Here is a 20,394-nt window from a genome sequence, read left to right as displayed (position 1 = left end):
TAATGATCTATTGTTAACAAAATAAGGAAAAAAATAGCGTGATATTCTAAATATTATAGAAAGTATATTAGTTACTACTGAATACTCAATTAATTATATTATAATAGAAATAGTGGTGGTATATTAGAAGAACGAATTATTGCTTAAAGCTTAATCGTATAAGAAATTATTTTTTTGTCATAACCTGAAGTTGGTGTACTAAAGTTTTAAAATTAATAGTTATTCTACTAAAACACTAAACTTACTGTTCTCTTTGCAAGCCGGTGGCTGTCCAGCCCACTTGCCATCCGCCTGGCAGTTCCTGCTCTGCAGACCGACCACGTGGTAGCCGTGCGGACAGGAATATACTGCCCTGGGAATTATAAGTGATATAAGTTAAGGTCTATAAAATTATAAATAATAAGTGATAAGTGATATAACTCATATAAGTAAAGGTCTATAAAATATGGAAGCGCTTTGGTAGATGAGAAAAAATATATTGTGTTTTGTAGAATTTATTAATATCATAGTCCGGAATGAAACACAATTGCACGCCTCATAAGCGAAGCGTTGAGGTGGGTACTACTGTCACTTCGCGCAAAACATCTGATTTTTCAAACTTAAAATGTCTTTATGTATCATACATTGCACTTGTAAGATAATACATACACACACATATTAAGAAAAAACACTATTTTTAACGTTCATGATATTTTTGATGTCATTTTTGTTATTTAAACTAGTTAAAAAACAGTTTAAAAAAGTTCTGTCTTGGACGTCCGTGTGTCTGTATGTGCGGATCCTTTTTCTTGTTAACACGATAGCGACCGAAATACTTTACTAATCGAGTCTTTTTTTTTCTCTTACGCTTGAGTATGCTCAGGAATAGAACCCTTTCATTTTTCAGGGTCTGATTCGATGTGGTTTAATTGTTATTAAATAAACAAAAATAATAATTAATAAATATTTATTAAAAAAAAATTATGAGGCGTGCACTTTTGGATTTTCCAAATTTTTTACTATTTTATTGCTTAAAAATATTGGGAATGAAACAATAGAAGAATTCCTATAATAGTTGTTATTTTAGCGTCAAACGTCAGCAGCATCATGTTCATTATTATGTAACGGTGTATTTACATCAAACGAGCGAATGCTCATTCTAACACCACTATGTCAAATTCTTTTAGTATAAACAGGCGTAGACCATTCTTTCGTTGTTCTTATACTGAACAACACTGAATACAAGTTTTCGTTTACATAAAAGATCACGAAATAATGCTCTTACTCTAGCTCTATCTAAGGAAAAACTAAATTCACGTATATGTTTTCAAGAAAACCAAATAATTAGAAACTCACTTGTCTCCAAACAAACGGCCGGTGAGCGACACTTTTCCGATCTCCGGCTGCTCCAGCTCAGGACATTCGCGATCTGTAGCAAGTAGAAACTTATTGAGATAGAAAATAAGTTTTAAAGACGAAGTTTTGAAACTATGCTTTGATATATATTATCACATAGCGCCTTGAAGTTCGAGCAGAAGTTTCAAATTGTAACTATCTACTTCTGTTCTCTTAAAAATTGATTTAGAAAATTTTGATAATATTACGTAATGAATTTTAAGTTTATATTATTATGTAAGCTTTGTATGATGCCTTGCCTCTACTCTTACTCTTCGGGATTACCTAATAGGTAGATGAATGCCCTTATTGTCCAGAATAAAATTAGATATATAGGTATTTATGTAAAATATTTTGGCCAAACATCTAATCTGACACATATAATATACATTTTTATGAACAAATCAATTAGATTGAAATCAAGCGCCTTTCAAGTAGGTACAAGCGCTATAAAACCACACGTTTAACATAATACCATTTCAAAGGTTAAACCAAAACATAATCACACTAAATACCACACCATCAAATATAACAAACGCACCCAAAAGGTGTGATATTTGTCCAACCTCAAAAAGTTAAATTAAAACGCGTGGAGGCAAACCGAATTGGAATTAATTTTCCAGTTATTAATAAATGCTATTGTTCCCACTTCACAGCCTGAAAAGTTCACGTTCAATTTGTTTGCAGAAAAAGGCTGTCTTTTATAAAATTGGTACGAATTATAGGGTAATATTTGTAAAATAAACTAGCTGTGCTCCGCGGTTTTGCCCGCAGTGCTTCGCTCCTGATGAGATGATATAATATAGCCTATTATAGCCTTCCTGGATGAATGGGCTATATCCAACACCGAAATAATTTTTCAAATCGGACCAGTAGTTCCCGAGATTAACGCGTTCAAACAAACAAATAAACAAACTCTTCAGCTTTATAATATTAGTTTAGATTTGAATAAGTAGTGTTGTAATATGAAGGTATTGAATATGATATCATTAATTTGAATAATAAAGTTCCAAGATGGATCTCCATTAAGTAGGTATAATATTCGCAGTCATATTTGCCTATGTGGATAATTTTTTGATTCTGTTTCAGCATCATCATCGTCGCCATAATCATCAATAACAAGTGAAGCAGATGGCAGATCAAATTTTAACGAAGGCTGATTTAGACGGATTAGCTGAAAGCCCCGCCCTTCGTCCGATTATATTTCTTTATCTTAATGGTTATTGGAATAATTATAAGACCATAATTAATTCATCATATCATAATAATTGAATAGGAATTGTGTATGTATGTAAGTTTGTAGTTTTGCACAACAACCGCAAAAGACAAACTCAAGAAAGTTCTAAAATAACCTAATTAGGAGTAACGTATCTAAGTAAATGTTAAGAGCCTCTTGAAACATTGCACAAGGGCTACGGAGCAATATAATTGAATATTTAAACAATCTCATTGTACCTACGTAATAAAATAAAAGGGTTAGCAACCCTACCTCACTTGAACAACTTCGGATCTTCCGAGTTGTCCAAAAGTTTTCAGGAAATTGCAGCTAAATAATATTTTCTACGTGAAACATAAAATGATCCAACTTTACTTATTCAGAGTGAATCAGAACTGTGTGAAATTGAATTATTTTATTCATATTAAATTTTGTTCTTTCGTTAAATGGAAACTTTCCAATTAAAATAAGGAAACTGGAAAAAGGAACTTCCTTGTTCAAATTAATGGTAGCCTGGAAGAGATTGCTGCCTAGCGATAAGGTCGCCATTTGTACATTCTTGCATCTGTTTGTTTTTGTTTCTTTGTATTTTATATGTAAATCTTGTGTGTGTGTGTGTGAGTGCAATAGTATTTTCTATCTATCAATCTAAACTGAAGGTTTATGTAATTTAGTGCCATATCACACTAGCGGATTGCGAGCGGTTTCAAAGCGGAGCGGGTGCGCAACGAATACGTTGCGGGCGCGCAACGAACACGCCGCGGTTGCGCAGCGAATTCGTTGCGGACGCGTCATTTTGTATACTCTCGCACAAAAGCCAGCCCTTCCGCCTTGCCTAACTTCCATTCAATATTTCCATCGTTTCTGTAGCACTCAATTTTTTAACCGTACTGTGGAAATGCACTTACTTAACAGTTAACTAAAGATGTAATAACAACTGGAGTTGTTAAAAAAAGGTGCTATAAAATTGAATTACTAGGACTTTTAGAATGTACCATACATTCCAAAAGTATGTAACGACTGACCAGTATAATCTCTCCCATAGCAACGTATGTTATAAAGAGATTTTGTGAACCTAATTATGAGCAAAGTGATAGTGAGTTGCTGGTTGCTTGATAAAATTTTCTATTCACTGCTATTTATCTAATAATAAGATAGCCCTGTTTTAGTTAAGGAGCTTTAACATTTATTTCACTAATGAACTTTCTTAATGAGCAATTAAGTTATCTGATTGCATTTCGACCAAGATTTAATAGATAAAACAATACCCTAAACATTAACATGTTATGAAACTCGTAAAAAATAATGATCTCATAATTATTATACTATCACAAGTTATAAGTAACAACCAGCACGGATTCCATTTTGTTAATGAGTGTACATGACTGCGACGTAAACGTTGCGCATCTGCCACGCGTCCGCAACGAATTCGCTGCGCAACCGCAACGTATTCGTTGCGCACCCGCTCCGCTTTGAAACCGCTCGCAATCCGCTAGTGTGATATGTCACTAAGACTAACAGGAGCGAAGCCACACGAGTGAAACCGCGGAGCGCAGCTAGTCAATACATAATACGTTGGAACTTTTCAACCCTCTAGAGAAAACTTTCTGACAATGACACGGATAAATTGCCCAAAGCGTTGAAAGTATAAATTTAATATGAAACTTAAATAACCATTATCATCAGTCTCGTTTGTAATGTCTGATCTAATACGGGTATAATTGAAAACTCTAGATGTACTAACTACTAAGTAATGTGTATAGTACTTTAGGGTATTTGCGAATGTAGGTCAATTTGGAAAATTTGTGAATTCCATAAATTGTTTGACATAATAAAGATACAACATACATGTAGTATACACAATACACATGTATCATAATATTATAACACTGGCTGTGCCTCCCGGCCTCGCCTAGCATACAACTATTGAAGATCGATCGTACCAACTCAGAAACCTTCGTAGGCTCATACACAACATTGCTGAAAATCATCACATGATCAAATGCATAGTTTACGATTTTATAAAGGACAAACAGACAAATTTTCATTTCTAGATATTGGAATTACCAGGCCATTCAAATTTATTCTAAACCATTTCGCTACATCTTTCTTCTTATATATAAAATTCTCGTGTCACAATGTCAGTCTGCATACTCCTCCGAAACGGGTGGACCGATTCTCATGAAATTTTCTGTGCATATCGGGTAAGTCTGAGAATCGGCCAACATCTATTTTTCATATGTACCACGGGCGAAGCACGGGGCGGACCGCTAGTTTTTTTATAAATTGTATTAAATCTTATTATCTCGTCAAACTTAAAATGGAACATTACAAAGCGGATTCTAACTAATTAAAATTAATTAGAAAACTCATTTGAGAGTGAAGTATACTGTATATTTTATTCTCTTAAAAAGTTCTTTGAAAAGTATGTAATTAACAATATATATGTCACGGCTAAAGGTAGGTGAGAACATAAACTTAAGATTAGCCGGCTAAACTTAGGTTTATTTTCGACGAGGTGTTAATGTTAGTTTGTTCTATCTTTAGCCGGCTAAACTTAAGTGTAACCGCAGGCCCGTGGCTAAAAATGTCGGGGTGGGTAGATTTGGTTAGCGCCGGGCCGGTGGAGGGCTTGAGGGGCCCGCACAGTGCCAGAAAACACTCGCCCTGTTCCTTACATGTATTATAGTAACCAAATCTACCCACCCCGACTCAGGGCAGAAAGCTGGTGGCTAGGTTAGGTTAGGTTAGAACTCTTAAGACCCGCACGAGCCGAGCGAGCGCAGCGAGCGTGCTGCGGCAGCAGCCGGCGAAGTGCCAGAAAACACTCGCCCTGTTCCTTACATGTATTATAGTAACCAAATCTACCCACCCCGACATTTTTAGCCACGGGCCTGCGGTTACACTTAAGTTTAGCCGGCTAAAGATAGAACAAACTAACATTAACACCTCGTCGAAAATAAACCTAAGTTTAGCCGGCTAATCTTAAGTTTATGTTCTCACCTACCTTTAGCCGTAACATATACACTTTATACTTGTGTTGAAGATGAATGTTAATTAAAGTTTTTAATCAAAATGAATATACGTATATTCCAAGCTTTAGGTACTACCTACATAATATCAGCTCGATTACGGATTAAGTATACAGGGTGTCCCACTATTGGTATACTAAGCGCGAAGGGACTTGTACTTTTGCATACACTGATCATGTAAAAAATACTTAAACAACAAAATTACGTCAAAAATTTTTTGCTAATTTTTTCCTGAAAATTCATGTTTTCTTCTCTAGCTTCGCGCAGCCGGCATATGCCGCTTCTCTAATTTGTGAGCATTTTGTCTATGAAAACATAATCTTAATCGATAGCTCACGTGCTGGTGGCAAAGTTGGGCGGGTTGCTTGTTATGGGTGTACTCAGAGTTTTAAGAATTCATCTATTTGAAAAAAAAATGCGTCTGGAATTTTATAAGTATTTTTTACGTACTCAGCGTATGCAAAACTATAACCTCCTTGGGGCTTAGTATACCAACAGTGGGACACCCTGTATAATAGGTATAAATAATTAATTATAATGCTTTTAATATGAAAGTAACTCCGTCTTTCTGTTTGTTACGTTCATGTAAAAACAGTGGAATAAACTCAAACTCAAACATTCATTTATTCAATTAGACTAATATTTAGTAGCACTTTCGAATCGTCATTACATAAGTATTTTTAACATTTACCACCGATTCGGAAAGCAGTATCTATGGAGAAGAATCGGCAAGAAACTCCATAGTTGCTCTTTTAAAATCATGTCAATATTACATAATATAATTTGGAAAATCCAAAAGTGCACGCCTCATAATTTTTTTTTAATAAATATTTATTAATTATTATTTTTGTTTATTTAATAACAATTAAACCACATCGAATCAGACCCTGAAAAATGAAAGGGTTCTATTCCTGAGCATACTCAAGCGTAAGAGAAAAAAAAAGACTCGATTAGTAAAGTATTTCGGTCGCTATCGTGTTAACAAGAAAAAGGATCCGCACATACAGACACACGGACGTCCAAGACAGAACTTTTTTAAACTGTTTTTTAACTAGTTTAAATAACAAAAATGACATCAAAAATATCATGAACGTTAAAAATAGTGTTTTTTCTTAATATGTGTGTGTATGTATTATCTTACAAGTGCAATGTATGATACATAAAGACATTTTAAGTTTGAAAAATCAGATGTTTTGCGCGAAGTGACAGTAGTACCCACCTCAACGCTTCGCTTATGAGGCGTGCAATATATAACTTATATCTAACTACATAGATACTAATAGATTTTCATAAAAAAGATATATAGATATTCATAAAAAAGATATACATCACACAACTAAATTTTTCGTGTAAATGACCAAGTTTTAAATAGAGACGAGAAACTTTGAACTATTTTATATTTTTATTATTTTTTTCGATGTCAAAGTAAACAAATACGAGAAATTTCAAGACGAAAATAAATCCAGTAAAATTTAAAAGTTGTATATTATAGTAAAGTCGGATCAGAAGTTCGCGAACTCACATCGAGAGAGTTTCAAAAACTTTTATTGGAAGATGGAATCGAGACGTTTACTCCAACTTAGTTCAACTGTAGTATGTCAAGTTAACTTTTAGTGATTTATTGGCAGTATGGACTGCTATTTTCGTATGTTATTTTTGTAGCAATACGTTTTTAGAACGGTTTTATGTTGAAAGATTTGCTGATCATTACGTGTGGGGAAAAAATTTCATTATCATTTACCACAAAATAAGATAAGTACTACTCCGTTTTTAACACGCAGAATTATTACTATTTCTGTATTCAGGATAATATTTACACACACGGCACGATCTGATTCCATACTAAGCTTTCGCTTGTGTTATGGAAACCAGATGGCTGATAAACATACATATATATGATTTTTAAATAAATACTTACTTATATAGATAATTAACACCCAGACTCAAAGCAAACATCTGTGTTCATCACACAAATATTTGCCCCGGGTGGGAATCGAACCCACGACCTCTGGCTTGGAAGGCAGGGTCACTACCAACCAAGCCAACCGGTCAGTCATGTAAATTTTAAGTACCTAACTATCAAGTGTTATTAAAAGTTTAAACTAGGGTTTGCTTTTACAACATTCTTAAGATTTAATGAATTTTTAAAAACTATCTAATCTAACCATTAATAGGGGATGAAAGCTTTTTCCCTCAATTTTATTCTCATGAAAGCACGGAGCACAATTATTCAAATAATCGTGAAAAATATGTTTTCGTTTACATTTTTACATTTTCGTTTATATATGTGAAGAGATCATCCAATACGACGAATGAAAAGCGAAGTAAGGGCGTGCCATACACTTCACAATAGCATGTTTATAACAGCGTTGCCGAGTAAAAAGCTCACTCTCAAAGAGAGAAGCGTGAACAATGAGTAATATAATATCTAGGGTAAGCCTGTCTAGGTAATTAGGTCGTCTATAGTAACGAGATAGTCGGTAATTAGATGTCGCCCGCATGTGCTTCATTAGTACTAACAATGTTTCATTTCAATTAAGTTTTATATTATTTTTATATTAGGTAAAGGCGTATTATATACAATTTTTAACTGAATTTTAAGACATTTCTCATAGACTTGTTTCTGTATGCTAGATTGGGCAACATAGCTGATGATTCGCCTCATAGAATGCGATCACAACCACCACTCACCGCATTTCTTCTCAAAAAAGGTTTTGCATAATAGTTTTCTTTGTGTTTGATGTTTTATTTTAAGGCATAACAACAAAAAGCCTTACTTTCGTCTTGTATGTTATATTCGACAGACAATAATATTATGATATTATTTCTTCGCTATTATCACACAATATAATTATACCTAATATTATAATATGTGTGATAATACAATAAGCTACTAAGATAGCTTCACATTAACTCTTACGCAACGTAAAATTAATAACAATTGAAATTATTTCTAAAATTGTTTCATCAGTAGGAATTAGGAAACTAGAATCCTAATTGGCATGTGCTATTTGTGTGTTTAAAGTCGGATAGAGCCGGGGTAAATAGCTAGGAATTATTACAAGAATAAAATGGTTTTAAGTTTAAAAATGCGATAATAATCATAGCTTTAAATCTGACTTTTTAAGTTATACTTAGAACAATAGAACTATTCCTCGCAGTAAATTAACTGCCATTGTCCGAAACTTTGGAAGTCGTTTTATCGCGGCGTAAATTTCAGAAATCCTTCCTTTTCTTTGTTAGAGTTATTTATTGTTTCAATATTATCGCTTGCTTTACCTATGACTTGTTCTGTTTTGCACAATTGCTGTTTTGTAAAATATTGCATAACTTACATTAATTTATGGGTGAGAAATCATTTTTGTGCTTTTTGAAACAAAGGTTTCATGTTTTTTTTTCGTTTTAGATATAACTAAACTTATTTATTTATTACAGTTTATTGCACAAACTAAGTAGAACAAAACAATAATGAACACAAAAATGAATAGTTCGTCTATTATAAAAAAGGCTTCGTGTGTACAAGAGGATGCCTTATTGCTAGACAGCAATCTCTACCGGGAAACTTAGTAGAATTTAGGAAAGGTATTAAGGTTAAGCTAAAAATAATAATTTTGGTGATATTGCTTTGAAAATGTAGCGTGCATTGCTACCAGATATTAAATAGTTAATTAATTTCTACACTCTTTGAGCCAGTTGAAGTCAATTTTAGGAAATATAATGAAAATGTTCTGAGAAATATTTTGTCCTCGAAAAACAGCTCAAAAGGTTAGAAAGGCTGAAATTGGGAGATGGAATTTTGTTCGACATTATAATTTTACAATATAAACGAAATTGAAGTGTCTGTCTGTGATTTCAAATAGTTTTTTTCTAAGCTAGTCTCATGCTGCTGTAACGATTTTTATGAGACTTTTCCACGAAGATAGATAATTTTATTTAAATTATTAGATGAATTTTATGAAATATTTCGCCGGATTTTTGCGAGATAATAATTGTTGTTTTCGCAAGGCTTATTAATCTAATGGCTTAACAGATTTTAATGGGATTTTTACCAAAGATAAAGAATGTAATGTCATTTTAGTTAATAGATTAGTTTTCTTTAATTACACACGGATAAAGATTAATGCGAAATAAGTCCGTCTTAGCAACTTTATGTCACCTAATTCCCAACCTATAAAAAATAAAGATATCCAAAAACATTTCACTTGTATTACCGTTTTGTAAGAACCGGGTAATCATTGAAAAACGATAGAACATCAGGCCCATAATATATTTCAGATGAAGTGGACCCTTGAAGGGTTCAATCAGAGTTACAAATGGAAGATGTCGGACCCAAGTTATTGATAGCTCTATTTATATGAAAAAACTAATAAACTAGTATATTTATTTTAGCCTGACCTTATTTGGATCGCTTATTTAATTTTGTGTTTGGCAAACGTTTTTATTTGGTGAACTAAACGTGATCTAAATCGTAACTACGTAAAATAATAATTTTAAATTGAATCCTAGCTGTGCAGTTTTTTTTGTATATTATATTTCTATAGTTTATTAATCTGATACATAAGCTACATCACTGCTTAGTATCGGTCAATTAAGGAAAGCTGGCATGTTCACAGTACTCACACTTATGCAATTTCACTTACAGTATGTTCAAAAATAAATGCGACTCTAGTTTCATTTTAGACTTGAATTGTAAAATGGGTGCGTTGTAGATAAATATATATGCAAATATAATTACATACTTATGAAAGCTCTCATAATTTACCTGTAAAATTATAATTTAAAAGTAACTCAATTGATGAAGTTAATTATTTATTCTAATAATAATCAATTGGATAAAAGTATTAATAATCATTCAATTATCAAATAATAATTAAATTTCAGGTCATAAAAACAATACAAATAACACGTGCGCTTACTCCCAACACACGGATGGTTGTTTTTGATAATGATTTAAATAACGGGCGTTTTTTTAATAATGTGATAACTCTAATTATTAATTAGTAATTTGATTTTTGAAAAAAAAAATTCCGATTTTAGTCAAAATTTATATTTTTCTAACAAGATCCTTATCATTGAAAAATTGACATTTCTAATGAAAATGAACAAAAAATTAAATGATTTTATTAAATACTGTAAAATAGTCTATAATTCTTCCATTTACTGTATCACAAAATTCTTCATAGATTTTTAGATATTCGTACTACACCAATTACATCACCCTGTATTTATAAACAATTGCAAAATATGACACATACATAGGCCGGGAGATACTGACACAAAATTTCGGGTCATTTGTAACAGAATGGCGGTTCTACAGAGGTCTTATTACGCAATGACTAAAAGAAAAATGATGGTCAGAACTCAGAACGCTGGTACCGGTGGACTAGTCGCGTGGGCGTTAGTCGAACTCGTCGGATAAATAGCGAAAGTCAAACGATTTGTAACACAAAAATTTTAGAATTCACCGATAGCCCATAAAAAAGATGTAGGCGGTAGTGTCATGCCATACTTTTCCGGTGTAACTTACAGCCCCCCATACCGACGCGATGCGTTGATTAAAAAAAAAAACAATTCAAACATTTGTACCAGGCTAACTTTTGCACAGGTAATCATCATCGTGCAGGCATTTACGAAAATCGCCATGCCATACTTTTCGGACGATTCCAAATGGCCACCATACCGCCGAAAATCTGCAAAAAAAAATTTTTTTCGCCAAACAATTTGTACCAGTATTGCATTTGGATTTTTGGAGAGTATTTGATAAAATGTGACCATTATTATATTTGCCATACTTCTAGTAGGGTCCCCCTAAAGTGCTGCCATACTTGAAAATTAATTTATTCGTCACGTTTCAAAAATACGACTGTACAATACGTAAAATAATTTTTTACAGTATGGGATCATTATATTCTGTTTGTTTGTATACAATTCTACCTAGAAAAAAATATCTCAGATTGCAAACATGGGGCGGATGATTGTAAGCCAAAACGTAAAAAAAAATGAAAAGAATTGGCGATTTGTACCAGTACGGCATTTTTGGAAAGTATATGATGCAACGTGACCATTATTATATTTGCCATACTTTTAATAGAGGGAAAAAATAGTGCCATACTGCTACAAATCGTTCAAACTACGAATAAAATCTTACAATAAGAAAAAAATCTTATACACATTCGCCACCTCTCACAGGTATGGCATTATCACACTTCTATTTATAATCATTCAGGAGTTGTTGAAAAAAAAATGTAGGGTGGTACAAATCGTTTGGCGAGAAAAAAAAATTCAAAAATTTGCAGATTTTCCGCGGTATGGCGACCATTTAGAATCGTCCGAAAAGTATGGCATGGCGATTTTAGTAAATGGCTGCACGACGATGGTTACCTGTGCAAAAGTGAGCCCGGTACAAATGGTTGAATTGTTTTTTTTAAATCAACGCATTCACGTCGGTATGGCGGACTGTAAGTCACATCGTAACTGTATGGCATGACACTACCGCCTACATCTTTTTTAAGGGCTATCGGTAAATTCTAAAATTTTTGTGTTACAAATCGTTGGACTTTCGCTATTTATCCGACGAGTGTGACTAACGCCCACGCGACTAGTCCGCCGGTACCAGCGTTCTGACCATCATTTTTCTTTTTGTCATTGCGTACTAAGACCCCTCTAGACCGCCATCCTGTTACAAATGACCCGAAATTTTGTGTCAGTATCTCCCGGCCTAACATGTGCAATGTGTAAATGTGTTGACGTTCCAGCTCTTCTTAATATACCTATATCATTACGATTCCTTCAGTAGTTTTCGTGCGAAAGAGTAACTAACATACATCCATACATTCTTATTTAAACTTTCGAATTTTTACTATCCTACAATAATATAATATGGATAGGATTCCAATTATTGTCAAAATTAAACCGAAGAAAATATATAAAACTTCTGCTATCAATAAGTTTTATCTGCCTAGACTACACTTGCAGTAAAAACATTAGTTTAAAATTCGTTTTCAAATTCTAAAATACTCGGGTATAGTAAAACGCGAGAAAACAAAGGTCGTGTTCAGTCTGGCGAGTGCTGGAAATTTTGCTCCACTGGTCTTAATTTTTGTTTTATTAGCTTCAATGATGGATGATTTACAAGGTAAAAGTATAAAAATTGGAAAAAAATAATGGCAAATACGACAAGGATAATATTGATGTGGTTATTTGATTGTTCTTTTATTAACATTTCAGTCTATTTCATAAAACATAGAGCTTACTATGACGTACCTTTAATAATATTCTTCATTATTTGATCTATCAAGAGATCATTCCTCAGACATCTAACATTATGGATATTGCATACAGCATAATATTTTTTATTTGTACTAAATAATTCCTAATATCTTTGTAAAAAAAGGTAGCAGAAGTTTCTTACACAGTCGCTTCTTATTTGTGTTCGGTTTTCCTTCCTCCTACCTACGTATATTTTACATGTCAATATTCCCTTCCTCCTCTGTACCTACATAGGTATATTATATACGTCAATATAACGCAAATATTCTAATACATTTAGAATGGTTTCCAACACCATTGAAACCTCAAATACGCATGAATATTAAAATTAGAGCATATCAAACGCGGGCCGCTTACAAGACGGGCCGGTATGAATAATTCAAGTTGATATCATTTAAAATTATGATCCAGTATTATAAATGGTTCACGAAACTTCAGTGTTGATAACGTTGTGTTTAGTTTGCTTTGATAGTATACAGGGTGTCCCACTGTTGGTATACTAAGCTCGAAGGAGGTTATAGTTTGGCATACGCAGAGTACGTAAAAAATACTTATAAAATTCCAGACGCATTTTTTTTTTCAAATAGATGAATTCTTAAAACTCTATATGTACACCCATAACAAGCAACCCGCCCAACTTTGCCACCAGCACGTGAGCTATCGTTTAAGATTATGTTTTCATAGACAAAATGCTCACATTAGAGAAGCGGTATATGCCGCGCGAAGCTAGAGAAGAAAACATGTATTTTCAGGAAAAATTTACCAAAAATTTTTTGACGTAATTTTGTTGTTTAAGTATTTTTTACGTGATCAGTGTATGCAAAACTACAAGTCCCTTCGCGCTTAGTATAACAACAGTGGGACACCCTGTATATATAGAACTTTTAGGGTGCTTTTCAACCAATAATGTGCGAGGATGTGTAGTGAGGAATGTGTTTGTAAATAACCAATAGTATCGCTTCAAACGCTAAACGCTTCCAACTTCAAACTAAATGAAACGATATGATTGGTTTCTATGATGATGATGATATAATTTTATTTAAAGATTTACAATTTTGGGAACAAAAATGCGTAGGCCGTAACGAGGTGTGTTATTTATAAATTAATCACTAAGTTTTGGGTTAAAGTCCACGCGATTCTGTCTTTTTATGCTTGTGAGGCAAAATGTACGCTTTAAAATACATAATAATGTAATATGTACCAGTCTGTTAAGCCTTCTATTGTCAGCCAGAAAGCATACTTTCATATCACTTTACCAGTAGACAGTTGAATACCTAAAATATGTACTTACATTACAATAAACATCGTTGTTTCATATGAAATTTTCAGTACCTCGATAGTGGTAATATTATAACACCGCCCCTGTTTCACTAGTCCATTAATAAGATGTTTTAAGTGCTTAAAATTTATCCTATGAAACCATTGAGGTATTATTACTACGTATAGAGAGGACACCACGAACAAAATCTGTGCGACAATCGCGGCGGTACGGGGCGCGCGTGGGGCGGCTAGTTAGTCAGGTACGTAAAGCTGGCGATGAAAAATTAGCGAAATTAAAAAAAAACAACACCAGAATTTGTTGCTTATTTGTTGCTAATTAGTTGCTATAATGACGATTTTGTTGCTCAACCCGTTCGCTGAAAATCAGCAACAGTTCTAGCTTAACGTTAAGGTAGCGTGAAGAAATCGGAAAAAGGGATGGATCGTTGCAAAAATGCAGGTGAATTTGTTGCTAATTTGTTGCTGCATAAAAACAGTGAAAATTTTGAATTTTTTTCATTGGCGCCAAAAATAACACTGGCCACGTCAACTTAATTGTCGATTTTCGGTAGTGAAACATAAAAAAAAATTTGTTGCTCCTCACATCGTTCACTGGCACAGTGTGCAGAGCCAGCAACAAAATAGAAAACGGAAGTAGAGTTAATTTTGAAACCGGTTTGCTAGAAATTCGTCCACGCCAGCTTAACTGTCGATTTTCGGTAGTTAAACATAAAAAAAAAATTTGTTGCTCCTCACATCGTTCACTGGCACAGTGTACAGAGCCAGCAACAAAATAGAAACCGGAAGTAGAGTTAATTTTGAAACCGGTTTGCTAGAAATTCGTCAATTTATTAACTCTACTTCCGATTTCTATTTTGTTGCTGGCTCTGTACACTGTGCCAGTGAACGATGTGAGGAGCAACAATTTTTTTTTTATGTTTCACTACCGAAAACCGACAGTTAAGCTGGCGTGGACGATTTTCTAGCACACCGGTTTCAAAATTAACTCTACTTCCGGTTTCTATTTTGTTGCTGGCTCTGCACACTGTGCCAGTGAACGATGTGAGGAGCAACAAATTTTTTTTTTTGTTTCACTACCGAAAATCGACAGTTAAGCTGGCGTGGACGATTTTCTAGCAAACCGGTTTCAAAATTAACTCTACTTCCGGTTTCTATTTTGTTGCTGGCTCTGCACACTGTGCCAGTGAACGATGTGAGGAGCAACAAATTTTTTTTTATGTTTCACTACCGAAAATCGACAGTTAAGCTGGCGTGGACGATTTTCTAGCAAACCGGTTTCAAAATTAACTCTACTTCCGGTTTCTATTTTGTTGCTGGCTCTGTACACTGTGCCAGTGAACGATGTGAGGAGCAACAAATTTTTATTTTATGTTTCACTACCGAAAATCGACAGTTAAGCTGGCGTGGACGATTTTCTAGCAAACCGGTTTCAAAATTAACTCTACTTTCGGTTTCTATTTTGTTGCTGGCTCTGCACACTGTGCCAGTGAACGATGTGAGGAGCAACAAATTTTTTTTTTATGTTTCACTACCGAAAATCGACAGTTGAGCTGGAGTGGACGATTTTCTAGCAAACCGGTTTCAAAATTAACTCTACTTCCGGTTTTTATTTTGTTGCTGGCTCTGCACACTGTGCCAGTGAACGATGTGAGGAGCAACAATTTTTTTTTTTGTGTTTCACTACCGAAAATCGACAGTTAAGCTGGCGTGGACAATTTTCTAGCAAACCGGTTTCAAAATTAACTCTACTTCCGGTTTCTATTTTGTTGCTGGCTCTGCACACTGTGCCAGTGAACGATGTGAGGAGCAACAATTTTTTTTTTGTGTTTCACTACCGAAAATCGACAGTTAAGCTGGCGTGGACAATTTTCTAGCAAACCGGTTTCAAAATTAACTCTACTTCCGGTTTCTATTTTGTTGCTGGCTCTGCACACTGTGCCAGTGAACGATGTGAGGAGCAACAATTTTTTTTTTTATGTTTCACTACCGAAAATCGACAGTTAAGCTGGCGTGGACGATTTTCTAGCAAACCGGTTTCAAAATTAACTCTACTTCCGGTTTCTATTTTGTTGCTGGCTCTGTACACTGTGCCAGTGAACGATGTGAGGAGCAACAAATTTTTTTTTTATGTTTCACTACCGAAAATCGACAGTTCAGCTGGCGTGGACGATTTTCTAGCAAACCGGTTTCAAAATTAACTCTACTTCCGGTTTCTATTTTGTTGCTGGCTCTGCACACTGTGCCAGTGAACGATGTGAGGAGCAACAAATTTTTTTTTATGTTTCACTACTGAAAATCGACAGTTAAGCTGGCGTGGACGATTTTCTAGCAAACCGGTTTCAAAATTAACTCTATTTCCGGTTTCTATTTTGTTGCTGGCTCTGCACACAATGCCAGTGAACGATGTGAGGAGCAACAAATTTTTTTTTATGTTTCACTACCGAAAATCGACAGTTAAGCTGGCGTGGACGATTTTCTAGCAAACCGGTTTCAAAATTAACTCTACTTCCGGTTTCTATTTTGTTGCTGGCTCTGTACACTGTGCCAGTGAACGATGTGAGGAGCAACAAATTTTTATTTTATGTTTCACTACCGAAAATCGACAGTTAAGCTGGCGTGGACGATTTTCTAGCAAACCGGTTTCAAAATTAACTCTACTTCCGGTTTCTATTTTGTTGCTGGCTCTGCACACTGTGCCAGTGAACGATGTGAGGAGCAACAAATTTTTTTTTTATGTTTCACTACCGAAAATCGACAGTTAAGCTGGCGTGGACGATTTTCTAGCAAACCGGTTTCAAAATTAACTCTACTTTCGGTTTCTATTTTGTTGCTGCATCTGCACACTGTGCCAGTGAACGATGTGAGGAGCAACAAATTTTTTTTTATGTTTCACTACCGAAAATCGACAATTAAGTTGACGTGGCCAGTGTTATTTTTGGCGCCAATGAAAAAAATTCAAAATTTTCACTGTTTTTATGCAGCAACAAATTAGCAACAAATTCACCTGCATTTTTGCAACGATCCATCCCTTTTTCCGATTTCTTCACGCTACCTTAACGTTAAGCTAGAACTGTTGCTGATTTTCAGCGAACGGGTTGAGCAACAAAATCGTCATTATAGCAACTAATTAGCAACAAATAAGCAACAAATTCTGGTGTTGTTTTTTTTTAATTTCGCTAATTTTTCATCGCCAGCTTTACGTACCTTAGTTAGTCATAGATATATAAGCGATGTTTGAGACGCTTGGCTGTAACTCGTGTTACAAATTGTGTAGTAGCGATGCTCTCTAGTAAGTAGTACATAGTAACTCAATGTATGAAACCTAAACTTAAATTGTGTATCTAGTAAATTACATTCGTCATTCTTTTAATGTAATAAATTTAGTGTTTGAATTTGATAATTTATTGGCTTACATCCCTAAGGATCCACTTGATTCCCTGAAAATCTCTTACTAATAAGAATACCTACTTACTAATAAGAGATAATTACTATACGTAGGTATGAAACCTAAACTTAAATTGTGTATCTAGTAAATTACATCTCTAAGTATCCACTTGATTCTCTTAAAATTTCTTAGTAATAAGAATAGACGTATATTCTTCCTCTTCCACTATAACGAGAAATTGTTAAAGTTTCAAACTTTTACCACTTAGTGAAATCTTCAAACAGAACTTGTAACAAACCGCAGGTTTTAAAAGGAGGATTTTTTTGAATTATGCGAAAGCGCGATCTCATACAAAATTTATAAGATGGCGGCATGAATGTCGGCAGAATGATCATTACTATGCTGTGGGTCATCATTTTATACCAAGTGTATGAAAACCTTGACATTATAGCGGTTTCAGGATGTAGGTTAGGGTATGGAGATTTTAAGATGAAAAAAATGTATATAAAATCTTATATATAAAATTCTCGTGTCACAATGTTAGTCTGCATACTCCTCCGAAACGGGTGGACCGATTCTCATGAAATTTTCTGTGCATATCGGGTAAGTCTGAGAATCGGCCAACATCTATTTTTCATATGTACCACGGGCGAAGCCGGAGCGGACCGCTAGTACTTTTATAAATTAGAGATTTTTAACCGACTGTGAAGTGTGCGAAACGTCGGGAAAATAATATAACGAACAAATCGCGTTTAAAATTCGTAAAAAAATCTTTAATTTCTAAATGTATAATACTCGCGTAAAATAAAACACTAGAAAATACTTATTTGATTAAAGCTTTACTCCTGTACAATCTTCTTAATATATATAAATCTCGTGTCACAATGTTTGTCCTCAATGGACTCCTAAACCACTTAACCGATTATAATAAAATTCGCACACCATGTGTAGTTCGATCCAACTTGAGAGATAGGATATGTTTTATCCCGGAAATCGGGGTTGCGGAATGCGGGGTTTTCTCTGAAAACGCGGGCGAAGCCGCGGGCGGAAAGCTAGTTTCCTATATATTTTATTATCCTTTATCATATAAGAATTTTATTTTATTATATAATATAGGAATTGGTTAGCTACAATAAATTTTAGAGCCTACTTATGATGTACATTAATTCAATATATTGTACCCATTTTCCAACTAGACACGTCATTTCTAAGTTAAGGTCTGTTTAATTTCAACAAAAAAAAAATATATATATATATGGAAAAATCTAACAAACGGAAGGACACATTTATTAAAATTCTTATGTATACTATAACATTGCATCTATATATATCCACTGAAAACAGCATAATCGACATAAAAACTTGTATGAAATGACCTTTATTCTACCCCACTTTCCCCCTAAATGTCAAATCTCTAAACCACGGATTTATAACCGTTTCAAATGTTAATTTATTCCGAGTGTCAGTGTCCTACAAATGGACGAAAAGCAGCAATCTAATTTATTTTAGATGTAATAACGTTACGTTTTTTATTGAAAAGGCAAATCGAAGTCCGAGTTGTATCCAACCTAAGCTTAATAAATTCGAAGAAGCTTAGATTCATAGATTCTTGATTCTCCTATTTTATAAGAATATGCATTCTAAATTAATTTTCCACCACGCATTTTAAATTTGTTTTTTTTTTATGTTATGGGGAGGCAAACGAGCGGACGCACTGCCTGGTGGTAAGCAGGTTGCGTCGCCCATAGACCATAACAGAGGTTATGGTTGTTGCCTACCAGGATTAAGGGATTTGGAAGGAATTAGGGAAAAAGGGGCGAAGATGGGAGGGATTTCGGATAGGGGAGGAGAGGAAGGGTAGGGGATAGGAAGGGATGTGGGCCTCCGGCTAAAATCATATTCATATTCATGCATAGATAGATAGAGTATTAAGAACAGCTTATGCATTTTTCAGAAGTGTATTTAGTATTGCAGTTTGTAAGAAAATTAATGTGTGATAAATGAGGCTACTTTTGTAATAAAAAAATCTAGTAGTATAGTATCTCATGTATAACATACATTCATTCAAAAAGCTCTTAGTATGTTTTTATTTACGACTTAAGTTTAATTAAACACGAATATCATCAAAGTTGTTTCATACGAAATTAGAACTATATTCTAATCTATGAATTTTTTACAGAAACACACACAAAATAGCAGTCTTTTCATGTTTCAATGGGCTGCTGGCAATGGGCTAGCTAAATAAACAGGTAAGGTCGAGAGGGTCAGTGTGGGCCATGGCTGCGGTCGTGAAGGTTGAGCGTCGCTCGCTCGGGTCTCCATTTGGATGGGTGAAGGGATGCTGTGTTAAAATATGTGTTATGTATTTAGGATTATCATCTTGTAAATACTGATAATATAAATAAAGATTGTTTGTTTATGTTCATTTTGATTTATTTAAAAAGTCCTTTGTGTTAATTTATTGCAAGTGTTAATTTATTAAACACCATTCATAAAGCATAATAATCCTTTAGTATAAAATTATGATCGATAGGTATCCCAATATTTTAACAGGATGATGATAATTTGCTGCATTGTAGACGTAGATAATAATATCATTCGTAAGTATTTAGTCTCCGAACTTCAATAAATTTCACATCTTATTAAAGCGCTTTACTATTCTCGTTTTCCATTTTCGCTGAATACGTCTGACGATTCATTAAAATTCCAGAGCTCTTCGGAACTTGATGAAAATTGGCACAAAGGCAAAAAACTCTTCAAAGTAGACACATTTTATTGATCAATTAGAGCTCCCATCCATTACAAGTTATGAGATCTTTTATTAGAAGCTCCGAGTG

The 20,394-nt window shown here is 34.2% G+C and overlaps 1 protein-coding gene across 3 annotated transcripts in view; it reads right to left on the bottom strand.

Annotated features, from left to right (window-relative positions):
* Positions 1 to 20,394, bottom strand: part of Hasp (Hig-anchoring scaffold protein) — an 84,534-nt gene that overhangs the window by 16,243 nt on the left and 47,897 nt on the right. For all 3 annotated transcript variants that reach the window (XM_090116445.1, XM_090116446.1, XM_090116447.1), the window contains exons 4-5: positions 1,336 to 1,408; positions 246 to 352 (exon numbers count right to left, since the gene is read on the bottom strand). In XM_090116445.1, the coding sequence (XP_089972571.1) occupies positions 246 to 352; positions 1,336 to 1,408 (180 nt within the window). The remainder of the gene's footprint in view (positions 1 to 245; positions 353 to 1,335; positions 1,409 to 20,394) is intronic.

This window comes from Colias eurytheme, chromosome 25, assembly GCF_061535395.1.
Source record: "Colias eurytheme isolate Ceu_HAF_F1 chromosome 25, ilColEury1 Martin Lab GWU primary, whole genome shotgun sequence".
NCBI classification, from domain to species: domain Eukaryota; kingdom Metazoa; phylum Arthropoda; class Insecta; order Lepidoptera; family Pieridae; genus Colias; species Colias eurytheme.
Note: the sequence above shows the minus strand (reverse complement) of the source record. Positions and strands in the feature narration are given on the sequence as shown.